The sequence below is a fragment of the Megalobrama amblycephala genome, linkage group LG7 (genome assembly GCF_018812025.1).
Source record: "Megalobrama amblycephala isolate DHTTF-2021 linkage group LG7, ASM1881202v1, whole genome shotgun sequence".
NCBI classification, from domain to species: Eukaryota; Metazoa; Chordata; class Actinopteri; order Cypriniformes; family Xenocyprididae; genus Megalobrama; species Megalobrama amblycephala.
In genome coordinates, this window is record NC_063050.1 from 22,233 (window position 1) to 41,435 (window position 19,203).

The 19,203-nt window shown below is 38.3% G+C and overlaps 1 protein-coding gene across 2 annotated transcripts in view; it reads left to right on the forward strand.

The window, feature by feature from the left end:
• The first annotated feature begins 6,714 nt into the window (after positions 1–6,714).
• The window catches only part of mslnb (mesothelin b), a 38,492-nt gene continuing 26,003 nt past the window's right edge, over positions 6,715–19,203 (forward strand). The window contains exons 1-31 of one of the 2 annotated variants that reach the window (XM_048195577.1): positions 6,715–6,857; positions 7,035–7,099; positions 12,014–12,114; positions 12,340–12,364; positions 12,580–12,628; positions 13,049–13,168; positions 13,248–13,426; positions 13,514–13,617; positions 13,689–13,801; positions 13,921–14,133; positions 14,279–14,353; positions 14,450–14,688; positions 14,786–14,870; positions 14,947–15,090; positions 15,204–15,406; positions 15,498–15,598; positions 15,686–15,795; positions 15,967–16,143; positions 16,247–16,278; positions 16,364–16,455; positions 16,583–16,605; positions 16,703–16,724; positions 16,811–16,838; positions 16,928–17,003; positions 17,163–17,321; positions 17,410–17,621; positions 17,710–17,798; positions 17,892–18,010; positions 18,144–18,320; positions 18,983–19,014; positions 19,105–19,202. In XM_048195577.1, coding sequence (XP_048051534.1) covers positions 12,063–12,114; positions 12,340–12,364; positions 12,580–12,628; positions 13,049–13,168; positions 13,248–13,426; positions 13,514–13,617; positions 13,689–13,801; positions 13,921–14,133; positions 14,279–14,353; positions 14,450–14,688; positions 14,786–14,870; positions 14,947–15,090; positions 15,204–15,406; positions 15,498–15,598; positions 15,686–15,795; positions 15,967–16,143; positions 16,247–16,278; positions 16,364–16,455; positions 16,583–16,605; positions 16,703–16,724; positions 16,811–16,838; positions 16,928–17,003; positions 17,163–17,321; positions 17,410–17,621; positions 17,710–17,798; positions 17,892–18,010; positions 18,144–18,320; positions 18,983–19,014; positions 19,105–19,202 — 3,148 coding nt within the window. In that variant the 5' untranslated portion in view covers positions 6,715–6,857; positions 7,035–7,099; positions 12,014–12,062. The remainder of the gene's footprint in view (positions 6,858–7,034; positions 7,100–12,013; positions 12,115–12,339; positions 12,365–12,579; positions 12,629–13,048; positions 13,169–13,247; positions 13,427–13,513; positions 13,618–13,688; positions 13,802–13,920; positions 14,134–14,278; positions 14,354–14,449; positions 14,689–14,785; positions 14,871–14,946; positions 15,091–15,203; positions 15,407–15,497; positions 15,599–15,685; positions 15,796–15,966; positions 16,144–16,246; positions 16,279–16,363; positions 16,456–16,582; positions 16,606–16,702; positions 16,725–16,810; positions 16,839–16,927; positions 17,004–17,162; positions 17,322–17,409; positions 17,622–17,709; positions 17,799–17,891; positions 18,011–18,143; positions 18,321–18,982; positions 19,015–19,104; position 19,203) is intronic. The other variant, XM_048195578.1, reaches the window with a different exon arrangement.

Here is a 19,203-nt window from a genome sequence, read left to right on the forward strand (position 1 = left end):
TGTTAGGGCACTTACAGTGATTATTTTGGTCGGTAATGTTGGACACTTTTCCAGGAGGATGAACGTCTGGTGTTGAGTTACAGACGTGCAGAAATTCCTTTGAATTTCAGTTTAATAATAAAAAGCTAAATTTTTAAAATTAAGTAATTATTTATTTGACACCATCTGAGATCAGTGGTTCTCGAATGTTTGTTTGAGCGAGAGGGACTCATATCTATGTCAAAGAAAGCTCTTTCTGAGGGCTTTGTTGGTTAATAACTCACTTATTAAACATTGTGCAGTATTTCATGTTTTATTTCTCTTTATCACTGGCTGATCTGAGTTAATCATTCAGTATAATCTGTTTTATTTACAAGTCAAGTCAGCTTTATTTCTATAGTGCTTTATACAAAACAGCTTGTTTCAGAGCAGCTCCACTGTAATAAACGAGAAATGATGATCAATGATGCAAACTTCATCAAATATGAGACAGAACGAAGTTCTTAATCAGGTTCTGTACTGTTCACAGTTGAATAACAAATGTCAAACATCTCCAGAGGCTTCTATCTCGTGAGTCTCTGTATCTGCGTGCCTGTATTTTCATCAGTCGTCAGTGTTCTTCCTCTCATCCTCCTCCTCAGGTGGCCTGCGTGATCGTCCTCTCACTGTCTGTAAAGTAAGAAGCTCCACAACCTGCACTGGGAAATAAATATGGGGTGACAATTTCCTAAAATCATATTTCACTGTGGGGAAACCTGAGAATACTGTGTTGAGGCGTGAGGAAAGCTTGCTGAAATCAGGAAACGCTGTGAGAAAATAGCTGAAGCCCTGGAGCGCAGTGAAAGAGTCCACAAGCGAAACCTGTGAATCTGACGGATCTGGAGAGGAACGGCCTCAGATCCTCGTCTTCAAACGTATCAGCAGATATTTTTTGGGGGAAACAAGTCAAGATTTGTTTACTGTTTTTTTCCCCTGTTTTGATTATTTTGTGAATATTTACAAACAACAAAGACATGTTTCAAGATAAAATACTTTGGCATAATGTTATGTTTGAATTTACATATGAAATAATTTCATAAATATCTGAAGATTTAAAGCTGTTGAGATCATTAAAAACGTTATATTCTCACATGTCAGGGTGGCACAACTGCAAATATTTCATTATCATCTGACGGGGAAATAATGTTAAACCTGATACTGATCAACATCCAGAGGACCCTGATAGATCACTGTGGTGGAGTGAAAAGGGCTGTAGATATCTCTCAAATACTGATAAAAACAGCTCATTTCATATTGTACTCGATCTGATCTAATCAAATCTGCTGTTGTTGGAAAACAAAAACAAAAACAATGACAGTTTGTCACTCTTTAACTCCAGTAAAGTATATTTCCTGTTATAATCAATAGTTTTAGTTGATACTATAACATACATCATTTTAATATTTTATTAAGACTACACTATTATATTATACATGATCTAAATGAGCACAGTATAGAATATAATATAGATTTATGCTGTATAATATTAAATTAAATGTCTAATCTTCCGTTCCAGATGAGGAGAGACGTCAGACAGATCTCACAGTTCAACTGGCTGACAGTAAAGTGTGAGAAAAGAAAGATAGACATTAAATTATATGAAAGGAAGAGTAATTACAACAACATAAATTGAATCAGCACTAATCCTAACCATCGTATTTACAATATGACTGTGAATGTTTGTTGAGTGAAGCTGTCTTCCTTTAATTTGATATTTAAAAACTGGATCATTTGTATTAACATTTGATTATTAAAATCATTGTATCTGTTAACGTTATTTAATGAACTGAACTAACATGTACTGAACAGTTGTATTTTTATTAACTAACATTAGCAAAGGTTAATAATTACGGTTTATTTCGAGTCCACTGTAGACATTGTACTAACTATAACTAATTTCATCTACATCTCATCAGAGTATTAGTGTTGGGTTAGGGTTCGGGTTAGTAGATTAAGTTGATGTAGTTACTTAAAGTCAGCAGATTGTCTAAAGTGGACTATTGAAATAAAGTTTACTGTAACATACTGTATTGATCATTAATGTTACACTGTTATGCTGTGTTCACACCAAACGCGAATAGAGCGTCTGGCGCGAATGATTTCAATGTTAAGTCAATGTAAAGACGCGTTTACGCGCGTCTGGAGGTCTCGCGGCGCGAATGAGGCGTTTAGCGCGGCGCGGAAGACGCGAATTCGCCTCATTCGCGCGTCTAGTTCGCGCGAATGACGCGAATTGAGCGTTTCGCGCGAATGGTGCTTTTTGTGCATTTAGCGTTTGACGCGAATTCGCGTCTGACGCCCGAGTTGAAAAATTTGAACTTTGGCGTAAATTCGCGCCGCGTTAACCAATCAGGAGACTGCTTGCTGCTGTGGCGGCAGGCCCGCCGTCACTCATTCAAAATGGAGGAACGACTGATATTATCAGTGAGCAGTCACCCAGAGATTTATGACACAAGTTCATACTTCAGACAGGAAAAAAAAGGACCTCGCTTGGAAGAGTGTTGGTGAGGAGATTGGGCTACCTGGTTAGTAAATACACATTTCACTTTTGAGTCACGTACACGTTTATCGACCCGCGGCCTTCCCGCGATGCTGACCCCTACGCCGCTGTTCTGCTCTCCAGAGCAAATACAAAGCGGTAGCTCTCTCGATGAACGCACGATCAACATCAGCCATCTTGCAAACAGACAACCGCCTAGCACTTGCCCCTCCCACAAGAAGCGGATTTCGCCTCAGACGCGCGTCAATTTCGCTTCAAACGCTTGTTTTTTACGCGCGTCTCCCAGCAAGCAATAGCCGTCATTTCACCGTCTCGGTTAACTATAGACCCGATATAGTCCGGCTATGTAACCCACTTTTAGCCAAAACAATCTTTCATTTGGTTACATGTCGTTTTTGCCAAAATAACTTGCGAGTTGTATGTTATTGCATCATGTAAGTGAAGTCAACAGTTATTACAAGGTGTTTGGTTTCACATCTATGACATGTTATATTGTGTAGGCTGTGCGTAGCCACGATTTAGCTCGTAGTAAGACCGGCTATTTGTAGCCCACCTATAGTCAATCCTGATTTATTGTAGTTTTTGGACAGGAAGTGCATGCGATGGTTGATATCTCATCATGTTCGCAATGTCAATGATTTCTACAAGATTTAAGTGGCATTTCATGACATGGTCTATATGTAGTCACGATTTAGCTCTGAATTGGATAGGCTATGTGTAGTCTGCTTTTAGTCCACCCGGCGAAATCGAGGCAATTTATAGTCTAGTTTTTACGGCTTGGCTATAGCCCTGATTCAGACCAGCAATGAGTGTAACCAAAATAGTGTTTATTTTCGACCACAAAGCTTGTGGGATTCTTGATATACTTGCATTTATACATTTATATGCAAGTATATACATTTATATGCAAGTATATATTTGAAACAGCATATTTTTGCTGTCACACAATCCTACATTCTACGATATCATATATATATCAGGGTATAGCCAAGCCATATATTAATTATATACCACACACATATATGACTGTAATTAATTTTAAGTTAAATAAAAATTTACAATTCTCAACCGCTAGATGGCAACTGTGGCTCTACTGAGACATGACCACTGGCAACGCGAGACTTGAACGTTAGCTCTCGATCACTGTTGCCAGATCTCGCGATAAACATTTCCGCATTTTACAACTGTTGGAGACGGAGAGCAAGCAACAGCAAATGTTAAAGCAAATTCTTTCCTGCTTTTGGTCTTGTAAGTATCTGTGTTTTTCATTTTGACATGTGTTTATTATTTATGTACATTATGTGTAGGAACCGTGACATTTTAGCGGGTAACAGTGCAGACTCAGAGTAAAACGTGGTTAGATTAACATAAACGCACATGTACTGTAGTGTTTCCTTGTGCCCTAAAACTCTGTAATTATCTAAATACAAGGGGGTAAACATGAAACCTGTGCGCCCTACTATTATTTGTTATGGAAGCCTTGTATATCTTTTAATCTTTTGATCATTATGAAATAAAAATATGAGTTTTTGATTTGGCAAGGCAAGTTTATTTTGTATAGCACATTTCAACAACAATGTTCAAGGTAATTCAGAGTGCTTTTCATAAAACATGGAATTTATGGAACTAAAAATTAATCAGGTTGTTTTATAAACCAAAAAAATATTGTTAACATTTTTTATTTAACTTTTTTTTTTGTCAATGTTATTTTTTTTTGTCAATATATTTTTATTGTTACACGTTGTAATTTTCTTTTAATGTTTATTTGTATTGTATTTGTAAAATTTAATTTTTTTTATCATTGTGCATTATCTTGAGTTCTTTTTCTAAATAAAACCTTTTATATTTAATTTGTTTGGACGGATTGTCATTTATGAGAACCTGTTATATTTAAGTGAAAAGAATCCTTTAGCCATTATTTAGTTGTCTATTGCATGTATAGATGTAATCATTCATTAGTAGTGTAATTGATGACTAGTCTATTTTTAGGTTATAGATAGACGTCTATTAGATTTTCACTGACAGCCCCAATTTTGCCTTATTTTAACCTAGACCCGTATTAACCGTCTTTTAAACATAAATATGTAGTTGTCTAATAGTCGTCTAATTGATGACTAGTCTACTCTTGGGTTATGGTTAGACGTCTATTAGATTTTCACTGACAGCCCAAATTTTGCCTGGTTTTAGCCTAGACGGCCGGGCTATGTTTTGACGGCTATTAGACGTCTAATAGACATAAAATTGCTTGCTGGGCTATTTCGCTCTAGACGCCCGAATGCATTCAAAATGTTCAAGCGGCAAACTAGACGCGGTAGACGCGAATTTGATGCTCTATTCGCGTTTGGTGTGAACGCAGCGAGACCTTGCCGGGCTTTACAGTAAAATACTGGCAACACTGTTGTAATCTACAGTATGTTACTGTAAAGATACCATGCACTAAATTAAAACTTGTGTTACCTCATTTCATTTGCAGAAACCAACAGCCTCAATCTGTCAGAGAGCCATTTCAGTTTACAAACTAATTTTTATTATATGCTAATAACACATGCATATTATTACTATGAACTTATTTCTTTAGAGTTCAATAAAAACATTTTGAATAAAAAGATTTTCATTGCATCAGCAACAACACAGTCACCATCTGTTAAAGAAAACAACATGCAGCATATCACCAATGTCTCTTGATCTTCTCCTGAACTTAAGCACAGGCTCGACTCTTCAGCACAATGGTGACCCGCAAACTCAATTTTACAGTAAACTACTGGCAACTTTTTACACGTCAGTTTTTGTTTTTTTCTTTTGCTGCTTAAACTATTTGTGCAAATCACGTTTATTATGGCAGGAACAAATGTGGAGAAAAATGGTTGAGTGCTGATAGTTATGTGTTGGTGAAGACCTAACCATCACATCGTCTCTTGATTCGCTGAATTCATACTGTGTTTTATCCATAGTTACATTATTAACAGACTAATATTTTTCATTATTGCCACTGTGGAACTACAGCAAGAGTTCCAACAACAATCAGCTAAAAAGAGTTTATTTTTAAACACCATGAACAAAAAAACAACAACAACAACAAAAACAAACAGCTGCAAAATCATATAGAGACACACAGATATCAAAAATCAGTGCTCAGTCCTACGCCTTCCCTATTCTCGCCAGTTTTGTTTTTTCCATAAGTAGAATAGGGAAGGCGTAGGACATTCAGCGTAAGCGTTTTGAAGAATGCGGAAATGGAAAGTACGTTCAAGGCGTTATTTTGTGTTTATAAAGCATAAACGGTTGGGGGTTTTTTTCGAAAATGACAGATCGTTTCGATAGATAAGACCCTTATTCCTCGTCTGGTATTGTTTAAAGCTCTTTGAAGCTGCACTGAAACTGACATTTGGACCTTCAACCTGTTGGTAACCATTGAAATCCACTATAAGGAGAAAAATCCTGGAATGTTTTCATCAAAAACCTTCATTTCTTTTCCACCGAAGAAAGAAAGACATGAACATGGGTCACATGGGGGCGAGTAAATTATCAGGAAATGTTTATTTAAAAGTGGACTAATCCTTTAACTCGCAGTATATTCCTTTAGGCTATTTTCTCGAAAATGACAAATATTTCCCAGAATGCATTGTTTTCTACAGTATATTACTGTTTTAATGGAAAATGGTTTGTAACTGTCAGAATTTGGCCGTTTTTCTACAGTGTAGTTAATGCTCTGCTAACTAATGGAAGTAGATAGGGTTAGGGTTAATACTGGAGCTGCAATCCATAACGAGTCTAATTTACTGAAGATCAAAGGTGTAGAAAAGAATGCAGACGGCAGCTGGATAAACCGGTCTGTGGGTGTTTATTACAAGTTACAGGGTTTATGAAGTATTTCCTCATTTGATTATTACATATTCTGCGGTACAATTCCTTTGTCAGTCCCGTCTTATATTAGGTGCTATGTACTTACATAAATAATAATAACAATGTCGGTAACACTTCAGTATAGGGAACACATATAAACTATTAACTATGAATTTTCCCTCAATAAACTCCTAATTTACTGCTTATTAATAGTTAGGTTTTGGGTATGACTGAGAATGTAGAATAAGGCATTAATATGTGCTTAATGCGTACTAATAAACAGCCAATATTCTAGTAATATGCATGCTAGTTAAAAGACCCTAAAATAAAGTGTTACCCATATGTCCAATGTGCTTTTTGTGTTGATGTTGTATTGGAAACTCTTGCGCTGCTGTTGAGGAGGATACGGTAAGGATAGGACGGGTTTGCTGGATCAAGGGAAGAGTCAACAGATGGAATTAAAGGAATTTTTACAGACATGCAGGTATTTTAAACTGTGAGTACAAACATGTACACGATCAGCGCATGGATTTAAATATTAGTAGTTAAAGAGACTTCATATAAAGTGTGATTGAGATTAATTCCATTATCACCTGTGACCTGTTTGTCTCTCTCTCTCTCTCTCTCTCTCTCTCTCTCTCTCTCTCTCTCTCTCGCTGTGGGCGGAGTCCAGTGAATGGCATTGGCTGCAGGACAGACTCACTCAGTTCAATTCTTCAGCTCTAACACACCTGACAGGTACAGTCACTGCTTTTCTCTGTTTATATAGCTGCGCTCGTCTGTGTTTGCAGGTGTGGTGTTCTGATGTTTTAAGTGTGTGTGTGTGTGTGTGTTGTGCTGTTACTCTGGTAATACTCCTCTGAGAGTTTAGTGTGTTTAAATGACTGTGACACAGCAGGATTGACTCTGAATCGCTGTAAAATCTCATCTGTCATTGATCTTCTATTCTACACTGAATCATATGATTAATTTGATACATTTCATATTTAATGGAAATATAGTTTTTCTTCATTTTTTAATATTTTCACAGATTTTAGTAGATTTGTTAAAAATGATGTCTTGGAAAGAATTGAAACACTGACAGGTTCAACACATGAGCTGATCGTGACGCTCAGTTATCTGAGATCTCATATCTGGAGAATTACCAGTCGTGACGGAGACGTCTGTGATTTGTTTTGTAATCGTCTTTCACGTGTCATATCATGGGAATACGTGGTGGCGTCTCAGTTATGTAAACCGGGAGCATTAAAGCAATGGGAGTTATACTGAAATCATGGGCACTTTTTGAAACATACATTTTATTGGTAACACTTTACAAAATAGTTAACATGATCTAATAATGAACTTACACAGCATTTATTAATCTTTGTTAATGTTAATTTCAACATTTACTAATACATTATTAAAATCTTGTTAACATTAGTTAATGCACTGTGAACTAACATGAACAACTGTATTTTCATTAACTAACATTACCGAAGATTAGTAAATACAGTATCAAATGTATTGCTCATGTATTGTTCACTATTGTATTAATAGTTTACAGCAGTAGAAGACAGAGAATCAAAAGTTAAATAAGAACACACGTTGAACACAGTTATCAAAATGATCATGGAAGTCTTTCAAGTTTTAGTTTCTTTCCATTTTACACACTATGAGTGATTTCTAGATAATGTTGCCGAGGTATAGTGTTGAAAATCCTCTCGTACAGAAGTGTCCAGAAGTGATGCCTGGCCTAAAGGAAATCTGGTATCCTCACCCTCTGTGCAAATATCATCAAAGATTTTGTATTCATGTTGTGTAGTCGGGCTTGGAGTCGATTGCTTAATAACACAAAGAAACATGTCGAATTGTTTAACATAATTTTTGTCCAGGCTGTCATAGAAAGAAATTATGATCACATGCAAAAAACAAGAGAGAAACAACCACATATTAATAACTGATGATGATGTAGTCAATGTTTGCTGTTTCCTTTGTGTATAGTAAAATAAAACCTGTAATAATAATTCAGTCAAATAAATATGGAGAGATTTCTTTTTATCTCAATGTGACCTTCATGGAAAAATTAAGGATAAATAAATAAATCAAAATAAAATTACCTTAACCAAGTTTAGTGTTTCGTTTTTCTCTCATATTTAAAATATTGATATCATGGATTAATCAGGCTTGTAGGGTCATTAAACTCCAACATGGCCTCCGGACATCATCACATTTGGACACTGCTGTACATCACTCTCTTTTCAAACCAGAAATTTATATCTCTGAATATATGATCTGTCCACATATTACAGTTAGAGTTTAAAATAATCATAAGATTTACAACTCTTTCCACTCTTCCTTCAACATCTGATGTTTTATATAAAGTGATGTGTTTCCTGTCCATCAAATCTGGAGATTATTACTCTTTGTACATCAGTCATTGATAACATATTTGTAGGAAATGATAAATTTTCTAGTTTGTACGTTTAAAGTTTCATATCTTGGTGGTTTCCTTCTATCCCAAATAAACACGGACACTTATATGACATGAGAAATCAAGAAAATCCATCAGACTTTTCAATATTTCTCAAATTATTATTATAATTGTTATTATATAGTTTCATTATTTCGATTTCATTAGTTAACATTAGTTAACATGAATTAAAAATGAGCAATACTTTTGCAGCATTTTTTACTCTTGGCTAATGTTAATCTCAACATTTAATAGTACATTTTTAGATCAAATGCTTACATTACACTGACATCAGTTAATGCACTGTGAACTAACATGAGCTTTTCTATTAACTAACATTAACATAAAAATGTATTGCTCATTGTCAGTTCATGTTAGTTAATGCATAAACTAATGAGTCCTTTTTGTGAAGTGTAATCGATTTATTTAATGAGATCTTGAAGAGTGGACTGGGTGTGATTCATCTGCCGAGCATGTTGTTGAGCGAACACCAGCAGTGATCCGTCGATCGACCGGTCGGACCAGCCGCGGTTCCACTGGCTCTATTGTGTTGCGTGAGGAATGACAGAGATGTGTGGGAGAATCCTTTGTGTTTGAAATCCAACACATGACGCCACACCGCCCACAGCTGCAGATCACGACACACATGACTTCAGCTCTGATGGATTTCTGCCATATTTTAATTCATATTAACAGCTGAAACACATGCTTTGAAAATGCCCTTTGAGTTCATGTGTTTTATTTTGCTTAACTTGTTGTGTTGGTTATTATTCAATGGATTTTAAATATATACAGTACCTGTCAAAAGTTTGGAAGCATTTCAATTTTTAAATGTTTTTGAGAGAGTCTCTTTTGCTCACCAAAGCTGCATTTATTTGATCAAAAATACAGTAAAAACAGTGTACAATGTAAACCAGCTGTTTTCTATGTGAATATACAGGTGCTGGTCATATAATTAGAATATCATCAAAAAGTTGATTTATTTCACTAATTCCATTCAAAAAGTGAAACTTGTATATTATATTCATTCATTACACACAGACTGATATATTTCAAATGTTTATTTCTTTTAATTTTGATGATTATAACTGACAACTAAGGAAAATCCCAAATTCAGTATCTCAGAAAATTAGAATATTGTGAAAAGGTTCAATATTGAAGACACCTGGTGCCACAGTCTAATCAGCTAATTAACTCAAAACACCTGCAAAGGCCTTTAAATGGTCTCTCAGTCTAGTTCTGTAGGCTACACAATCATGGGGAAGACTGCTGACTTGACAGTTGTCCAAAAGACGACCATTGACACCTTGCACAAGGAGGGCAAGACACAAAAGGTCATTGCAAAAGAGGCTGGCTGTTCACAGAGCTCTGTGTCCAAGCACATTAATAGAGAGGCGAAGGGAAGGAAAAGATGTGGTAGAAGAAAGTGTACAAGCAATAGGTATAACCGCACCCTGGAGAGGATTGTGAAACAAAACCCATTCAAAAATGTGGGGGAGATTCACAAAGAGTGGACTGCAGCTGGAGTCAGAGCTTCAAGAACCACTACGCACAGACGTATGCAAGACATGGGTTTCAGCTGTCGCATTCCTTGTGTCAAGCCACTCTTGAACAACAGACAGCGTCAGAAGCGTCTCGCCTGGGCTAAAGACAAAAAGTACCTGACTGCTGCTGAGTGGTCCAAAGTTTCTCTGATGAAAGTAAATTTTGCATTTCCTTTGGAAATCAGGGTCCCAGAGTCTGGAGGAAGAGAGGAGAGACACACAATCCCTGTTGCTTGAGGTCCAGTGTAAAGTTTCCACAGTCAGTGATGGTTTGGGGTGCCATGTCATCTGCTGGTGTTGGTCCACTGTGTTTTCTGAGGTCCAAGGTCAACACAGCCATATACCAGGAAGTTTTAGAGCACTTCAACACCTGAGCAGTGCCACAGACTGATGGACTCCATGCCACGCTGCATTGCTGCAGTAATTCAGGCAAAAGGAGACCCAACTAAGTATTGAGTGCTGTACATGCTCATACTTTTCATGTTCATACTTTTCAGTTGGCCAAGATTTCTAAAAATCCTTTCTTTGTATTGGTCTTCAGAAATATTCTAATTTTCTGAGATACTGAATTTGGGATTTTCCTTAGTTGTCAGTTATAATCATCAAAATGAAAAGAAATAAACATTTGAAATATATCAGTCTGTGTGTAATGAATGAATATAATATACAAGTTTCACTTTTTGAATGGAATTAGTGAAATAAATCAACTTTTTGATGATATTCTAATTATATGACCAGCACCTGTATATTCACAATAATACTGTTTTCTATGTGAATATATAGTAAAGTGTAATTTATTCCTGTGATCAAAGCTGAATTTTCAGCATCATTACTCCAGTCTTCAGTGTCACATGATCCTTCAGAAATCATTCTGATATGATGATTTGATGCATTTATAGAAATATTTATGATTATTATCAATGTTGAAACATTTGTGGTAAGATTAAAAAAAAAAGAAATTAATACTTTTATTCATTAAGGATGCATTAAATTGATGAAAAAAGTGACAGTAAAGACATTTATAATGTTACAAAATATTTCTATTTAATAAATGCTTTAATAAATGTAATAAATAAAAATAAATGCTGTTCTTTTGAACTTTCTATTTATCAAAGAATCCAGAAGAATAAAATGTATGACGGTTTTCACACAAATCTGAACTCTTTTCAACATTGATAATAATCATAAATGTTTGTTGAGCATCAATTCATCATATCAGAATGATTTCTGAAGGATCATGTGACACTGAAGACTGGAGTAATGATGCTGAAAATTCAGCTTTGATCACAGGAGAGACTTCTTTCAAAAACATAAAAAAGTTGAATGTTTATCCAAACTATTCATTAATATATCATATCCTTTTCATTTCATTTCATTTCATTTCATTTCATTTTAATTTATATTATATTATATTATATTATATTATATTATATATGAACTAAAGTGTAATTTAGTTTTATGAGTTTGATGGTGTGTGTGTGTGTGTGTGTGTGTGTGTGTGTGTGTGTGTCAGTTCAGGGTTGTGTTTGTTTTTGTTGTTCCTTAAAACATCTGCAAAATCTTGAAAATCCTGTCTTCAGTAATTACATTCAACAATCATTCGAGAGGCAGTAAATTAGCACTACACTCATCTGGCGTTTTGTTTGTTTCTCTCAGAGTTTAATATATTTCACATGAACGTCTCAAGAGAAGGAGAACTGTCTTCATGAGAACGCCTCTTATTTTCCCACTCCTGTGTGTGGGAGTGATGGCTTTCGGTGAGTCCACAGTCATCATTTATATTTGAACTGATTAATGAAACGACACACTGATCAAACAGTGCTAGTTTCATGTGTTGTGTCGCTCCACACTCCCTTTCTTCTCACAGAGTAAAATCATACAGACATGCATTAAATACAACAGTGAAGCCCTGATCTCTCCATCCGAGTGTACTTTGCCATATCACTGACACTGTTTCTCTTTATGTCTGTCTCTGTTTTCAGGCAGCATATGTTCTGCAGTACAGACGTGAGTGAAACTCTTCAGATCTGCCCATTATATACCCTAAAGAAACTTTTGGGACAAAGAGCCCACACAGAATGCAGTCTTTCTTTTGTTTTATGCAGTTGTTGTGAAATGACTTTAACATTTCTGGCTTTCATTCATCACCGTGACCTATCGCTCACTTTCCACTCACTCTCTTGTATCTCTGAATTAATCTCTTCTCATTTCACGATTCACAGTCAAACCTGCAGAACGAGTGCTGGGCTTACAGCAGAACAATGCACTGATGTGAGTTCACACACACACACACACACACACACCTATTTTTAGATTGTTCTTTGTTCAAGAATGTTGTTTGTTTTGGTAAGACAGCAGCTAAATACAAAAACTCACTATGAACTAAGCACTAATGTAACATGAGCAAAGCAGTATAAAAAACTCGAGTACAGTTTTTATTTAACATTAAAAGAGCTAAAAATGACACAGTCCAAGACTAAATGATCTCAGAGGTGATACAAAGACTACAGAGACTGAAACATGAAACCAAAGGGAACATGATGGCTCATATTTAAATAAAAACAAACAATAATACAGGCATGTAAACTTTGGAGGAAGCTAGCGAAAGTCCTAGCGAAATCCGATCCGCACACTCAGAACCGAACTGTTGTAAACTCATGTTCTCAGTCTGTGCTGCTTCTGTCGCCTCAGATGGACGGTCCTACGCAGAGCTTCCTGACCTGTGCTGGCGTCCCATCAGAGCCTGACGCAGACCACATCCTGAACCTGAAGGGACTCATCAGCGCTGCTCTGGACGTCTACTCATTCATGGTACGCCAGCACACACAGACACACATATCCCATGAGCCTTCGCTGCTGAGGCTCTGCTGTGATACTGTCTCTCTCGCAGCGCTCCAGTGCGTCCGGAGTTCCGGTCTTGGATCTGTCGGGAGGTGTCAGTTTGAACGAGGATCACGTGATCAGAGCGTGGCTGGACATCAAACTCACTCCTCTGCTGTCGTCCGTCTCCAGAAACTTCCTCACATGTCTCAGCAACAGAAACTTCAGCTGCAGCGCCTACCAGACTGTGTAGGACAATGAGCACGAGAAACTAGCGGAATATAATTAATGGCTTCATTTCATCGTGTAAATCACTGTTTGTGTGTGTGTATATAGTGTCAAGGAGTTGAGTCAGCATTTCTCCGGTCTGGATCCAGTGAGACAGAAGTGGATCTATTCTTTCTTCATGTACCCGTTTCTCTCCAGAAACACATCCTCAGGTGACACTTCTACTCTTGGATGGAGTGTTGTTTGAAAGGTTTTGGGCATGTCTGATCGTGTGTTGTTGTAGGTTGTGTGGATCCAGAGGACAGCACTGAAGACTGGCTGATGAAGAACTTCGGCTCGTTCGCTGTCGTGGCTCAAGTGCGAGACTTCACGTCCATAAACATGCTCTTCAGCGGGGTAGGAACACTCCCTCCTGCATCTGATGCTCTCCTGAGGGTCATATGATGGCACCAGTTTAACTTCAATACTATGTCAATGTCCTGGAGATGTTCTGAGGTTCTTCCCTGTCTTGTCAGTTGGAGGTTTTGCACCTCTTGAGTCCAGAACAGAAGGCAGAGCTTCTCCTTCATCCGGAGGTGGTGGGCTTGACTAACAGCTCCCTCGACCTGGTGTTTCAGAGTTTGTTGTCCTCTCTGATGCCCTCTGAGGATCCATGGACTTCAAATAACAGCACACAGTATTATATGAGCACTCTTCCATCCTCTTCACCGCAAGACCCCCTCGGACAGGCAAGAAAGACAGTCTAATGGATGTAGATGACTAAATCTGTTTCAGTACTTTAACAACACTAGATGTTTTACTAGTAAAATGACCTAAATATGACCCAATATCTATTGAGATGATTAATGTAGTATGTCTGTTGTGTGGCTGCAGGCACTGAATGGTTTCATGACGGCTTTTAGGCCTGTCGGGAGTTTTGTGAGAGAATTTGTGTCCTTGACACAGCAGGTAACACACACACACACACACATTCACATTACAAACCTAAACTGAAAGTCCGGAGTTTGAGGAATTCTGCTTTGTATATCTGCTCTCTTCCTTAAGCAAAACTTGAGCGGCATGCGGAGCGCCACACTTTTGCAGGCCGTGATAAACCTGACGCTCGCCGAGATCGCTGCTCCTTTCAAGCAGAATCCCACCCAAGAGCAGCAGGTGGTTTCTTTTGACCCCATGAACATTAATGACTGGTTCACGCATGTGGTTTCTCCCATACTCCGGCGGTTCCTTCCTGACAACCAGATAGAAATCCACCCCAACCTCACGGCTGTCTTCCATAACCAGTTGTGAGTTTTCCATGCTAGAACACAGTCACAGTTATCCACAAACACATCTCATAGAGTAAGGAGAACATTCTGATGTGGTTTGGGGTGTTTTCTTTAGCTACATCGAGACAGGGATGGGACCTGGAGCCCAGAATGAAAGTCAGGACATCTGCAGCGTCTTTATTGATAATAGAACATGTGGGGTAAGCATCTTCTCTGCTGGTATGGCATTATGTTTTCATATCATATCTCACACAATGTGTTTATATGTCTTTCTAGCTCACTGACTTGGTGGAACATGTGGCCACTGTCCTGCACTGTGCAACTCGATCAAACCTCACGCTCAATGAGGAGACGCTCTTGAATGTTCTCCTGCATCTCTCCCAGAACCTCAACGCTCTACTGCAGCAGCTCTCCATGACTGTAAGAACGACCAGATTCTTATAAACCAGTGCTCTGAAGGAGGAACATTGTTTAAACCTTATCTGCTTTTGATATCATTTCTGTTTGCATGTTGTTCCTTGCCACTTTCGCAGAACTTCAGTTCCCAGAGTTCCCCCTTCAACGACATTTTGGACCAAATCGTTGATGACACCTTCACGATGAGCAACCTGCAGGATGAGTCGTTTGTTAGATTGTGGTTCCAGGTCAAGTTAAAGCCTCTTCTCTCCACCCTGACTCCAGAATATCTCACGTGCCTCAGTCACAAAGAGTTCAGCTGCCAAACCTTCCAGATACTGTACGTCCACCGCACGCATTCTCACCTGAACGCTGACGTCATTTGATGACCTCTATTCTCAACTGACCTGACTTTCATTCATTACTTTCAGTATTTCAGAGCTCAGTGACAACATGTTCCTGATGTCAGAAGGAGCGGAGAATGTTTATAAGTATTTCATCTTCTCTTTCCTGAGCCGACAAAATGTTTCAGGTACATCTGTCCATCCATCCATTCATGTGTCCATCCATTGACCTATCTATCAATCCATCTAAAAATATGTTATCAACATGTTTTCAGGTGGCTGCCCTGCTGAGAACAGCAGGATCTGGGTTAGTCTGAATCTTGGTGAATTTTCACAGTTTTCAACATTGAGGGAAATGTACCAGCTGAACCAAAACTTCAACGCTGTGAGTTACACACAATCCCACTGTCCCATTGCAACTTGTTTTATTACATTTCTACAACAAAGATTTAACTCTATGCTTGACCTTCTCATTGGATTTCTGGTTATCTTTTTATGCATGCCCTGTACTTCAATGTCTGTCTGTCAAATGAAATGTTCTCTTTGTGTATTTCAGATAGACGCACTGGTGGTTCTCTCCCCCACACAGACAGCTGAACTAATAGTTGAGGATTTTGCAGGTCTCCCAGAGAAAAACGTCATCATAAACATGGTCTTTGATCACATCTTGGTTCCACCTGAAGACCGTGGTCTACTTGAGATGCTTGGATATCTCATTGTACTTGCTGGCGAGGTAAGAGCATCTCCGCCAAAGACTGTCTGTCTGTGGACAGATTTCAGCACATATAAAAGGTTTGAAGTAAGTTGAATTGTTTCTTGTTCTCTGTCAATGTCAGATGGGTTTGGAGTGCTCATCATACCAACAGATGTAAGTAATACACATAGGCTCACATGTTTCTACTGTTTCTGAACTGCTTCAGTCAAGACCCAGATTCACATGATCTCTCTTCCAGAGTTCAGAGGCTGCAGGAATCTGCGGTTCCTCCACACATGATGCAGCCCATCAAGGACAACATCGATCAGCTGGAACAGATGGCACCTGCTGGTACGCACAAACTAAGCAAATAATTATAGTAAATGTCTGAACAATTTAGTTTCTAAAGTATAGTTAGGATTAACACACACATCTCTAAATTATATTTCTGAGATTTTACTGTTGTGTTTTTTAACAGGCTGTTTTCCTCCACTTGTTACGGTAAGAAACACAAGTTTTAATTTATTGGATCGATATTTTTACAAACATGAAAAGTACTTCATAATCTATTATTGTTTTGTGCTCATATCCTTTGCAGTGTATTTCGACACCACTCAATGGTAAGTACAATATTATTGTGTAAAGTTAAAAGATAATTATCTGTTACTGTCTGTTTTTCTTATTTTCCTTTTCTTTTACTTTACAGAAACCTCAGTTTGTAATGGAATCAGCAGGTAGTGTGTATATTAAACTTTTCACTAAATGAAAATAAAACTCATGTCATGTAAATCAAATTCATGAGAAGAGTTTATCTACCCCACAGTAATGAGACTCTCCTGTCTGCTGGTCTCTTGAGCGCCCCCTGTAGTATCGACCTGCAGCAGTACGCTTGCTCTTCGGTAAGACGACGACAAGCAGAAAACTATTAAAATGAGCTCATACTGATGACTGTGTGGGAATCTACGTCCCTCCAGAGAGCAAATGTGCAGCACTTTCTGGAATCATCATGATATTTCCTGAACGTTGATGAGCACTGATGAAATCTTTTGTGTTTGTAGCTCACAGGCATCACTGCTGGAAAACTGGCTGAACTTCTGAAGTGTCAACTATCCAGCAGCAGCAGTTACTCCAAGGAGATCTGGAAGTTGCTTTTCACCAAAACAAACAATGTTCTCGATGGAGCCCTCGTCATCTTTTCCAGCACCGCAGCAAATATGGTAAATAAGCCTTGTGCAAATCTGCTCTAGTGTTCATTGGAAGATTGACTGAGAATGTGACAATAATTCCTCCTCATTACATCATCAGTCTCAGCCAATCAGAGGTGATGTCATGTCCCAAGTGCTGGATGTGATTGGGGAGCTGAGATTGGAGCGCATCAGTCCTGACCAATGGAGTAACGTTACGTTCATCAGCATGTTGTTGGGTCAATATCTGAAGCCGTTTTTACCGTACGCATCACCATCCCTACTGCAGTGCGCTAGCAGCAAAAACCTCAGCTGCCAAACTTACCAGAACATGTAAGAAAAGCTTTTCCTCAACAATAGATCAAGACTATCATGAGTTGATAAGATGCTTTGTTCAACATTACTTCCAACCCTATCTCAGTCTGGCAGAGTTCCCACTTATCAATGAGACGCAAGGAAGAAGCCTGGTGGGATTTTTCATCTTGCCCTTCCTCAGTAGAAACTCAACAGGTGAGGTGGAGGTTTGCAGAGGTTTAATGCAGAATGTCACTCATGTTGAGGTTCTGGAGATCATGAAGGTGATTTTACTGTGTTGTGTGTCAGATGTGGGCTGTGTGTCGAGAGCTAACAACAACACTGACTGGCTGCTGAAGAACTTTGGCTTGTTCACTGAGTTTGTGACTCTTGAAGATCTGCTCTCCATCAACAGATACTTTAATCCTGTATGTATCTTCACATGTGATGTAATCAAACAACAGAGATGATGAGAAGGTTTAATAACCATCACCATCATGCAATTTATCTGTAGGACTTTTCCACTCAGTGTTGCTTTCTTGTTCTTCTGTGTGTCTTTAGTTGGAGACCCTGGTCTATCTGTCTCCAGCACAGATGGTTGATCTGATGGTTGAAGATCTACCTGGTCTTCCACAGAAGGAAGTTATCATCAGTGGAGTGTTTGATCATCTGCTCGTGTCTCCTGTGGATCGAGGACTTCCTGGTGTTCTTGAAAACCTGCTCTCATTCTCACAGACGGTAAAAATATTGGGATGTTTTAAACTGTAGTGAGATGCCCATCCAGAAGGCAATTTTAGGCATTATGAGTGCGCTCTTGACCGAAAGTCTGTTACAAACAGCAGGCAGCAAAATTATGTCTTAAACAATTTAATGCCAAAATGATGTGTCTCATTAAACAATTTCAGAGTAAATTGTGGCAAGTTCACTCAGAGAAATATCAATTATAAATACATATTAATCAGTTCAAAAAAGTATTAATCAAACTTGTCCCAAGTAATAAATGAACTGCCTCTTGCACTCTTTGTGTGTGGTGTGTATGTTTTGTGCTCGTTCGAGGGTTGAATCATTAGCTTAGCAACATGCTAACATCTGACTGTATTGGAACTGCAAGTGTTAGTCGAGTCTTTCTTCACGTATTGTGTGAAGAGCACTAACTGTGTGGTGCTATCGTGAACGGAGTTACTGGCCGAGTTTTTCAGATCAGTCACTTATTTCATTTAGAAAGTCGCTGCTTATGTAGACAGTAAGAATGCTCACTAGGGTTTGGAGCCAGCATGTTTGGCTTTTACATGTGTGTTATCTGACATGTGATTGTAGGGTAAATGTGCAGTGGTCAAAGAAGCCAGTTTGATGAATCAGACATGTGCTGATGACACTGATACATGTTTGTGTTTCCACAGACCGTAATACAGTGCAGCTCCCTCACACTGATGTAAGTGTACTTGAGCCTCTGGTGTCACATTATTGAGTCTCGGGTGTCTCTTGTGCTGAAATCTCCTCTAATCCTGTGTGTCTTTCTCAGTTTTGAGCGGCTGATTGAGGCTCTACCTTTGCTGCCGTCAGAATTGCAGACTCTGGTCTTCTACACAACTGGAGAACTCAAGCAGAAAGCAGGGAGAGG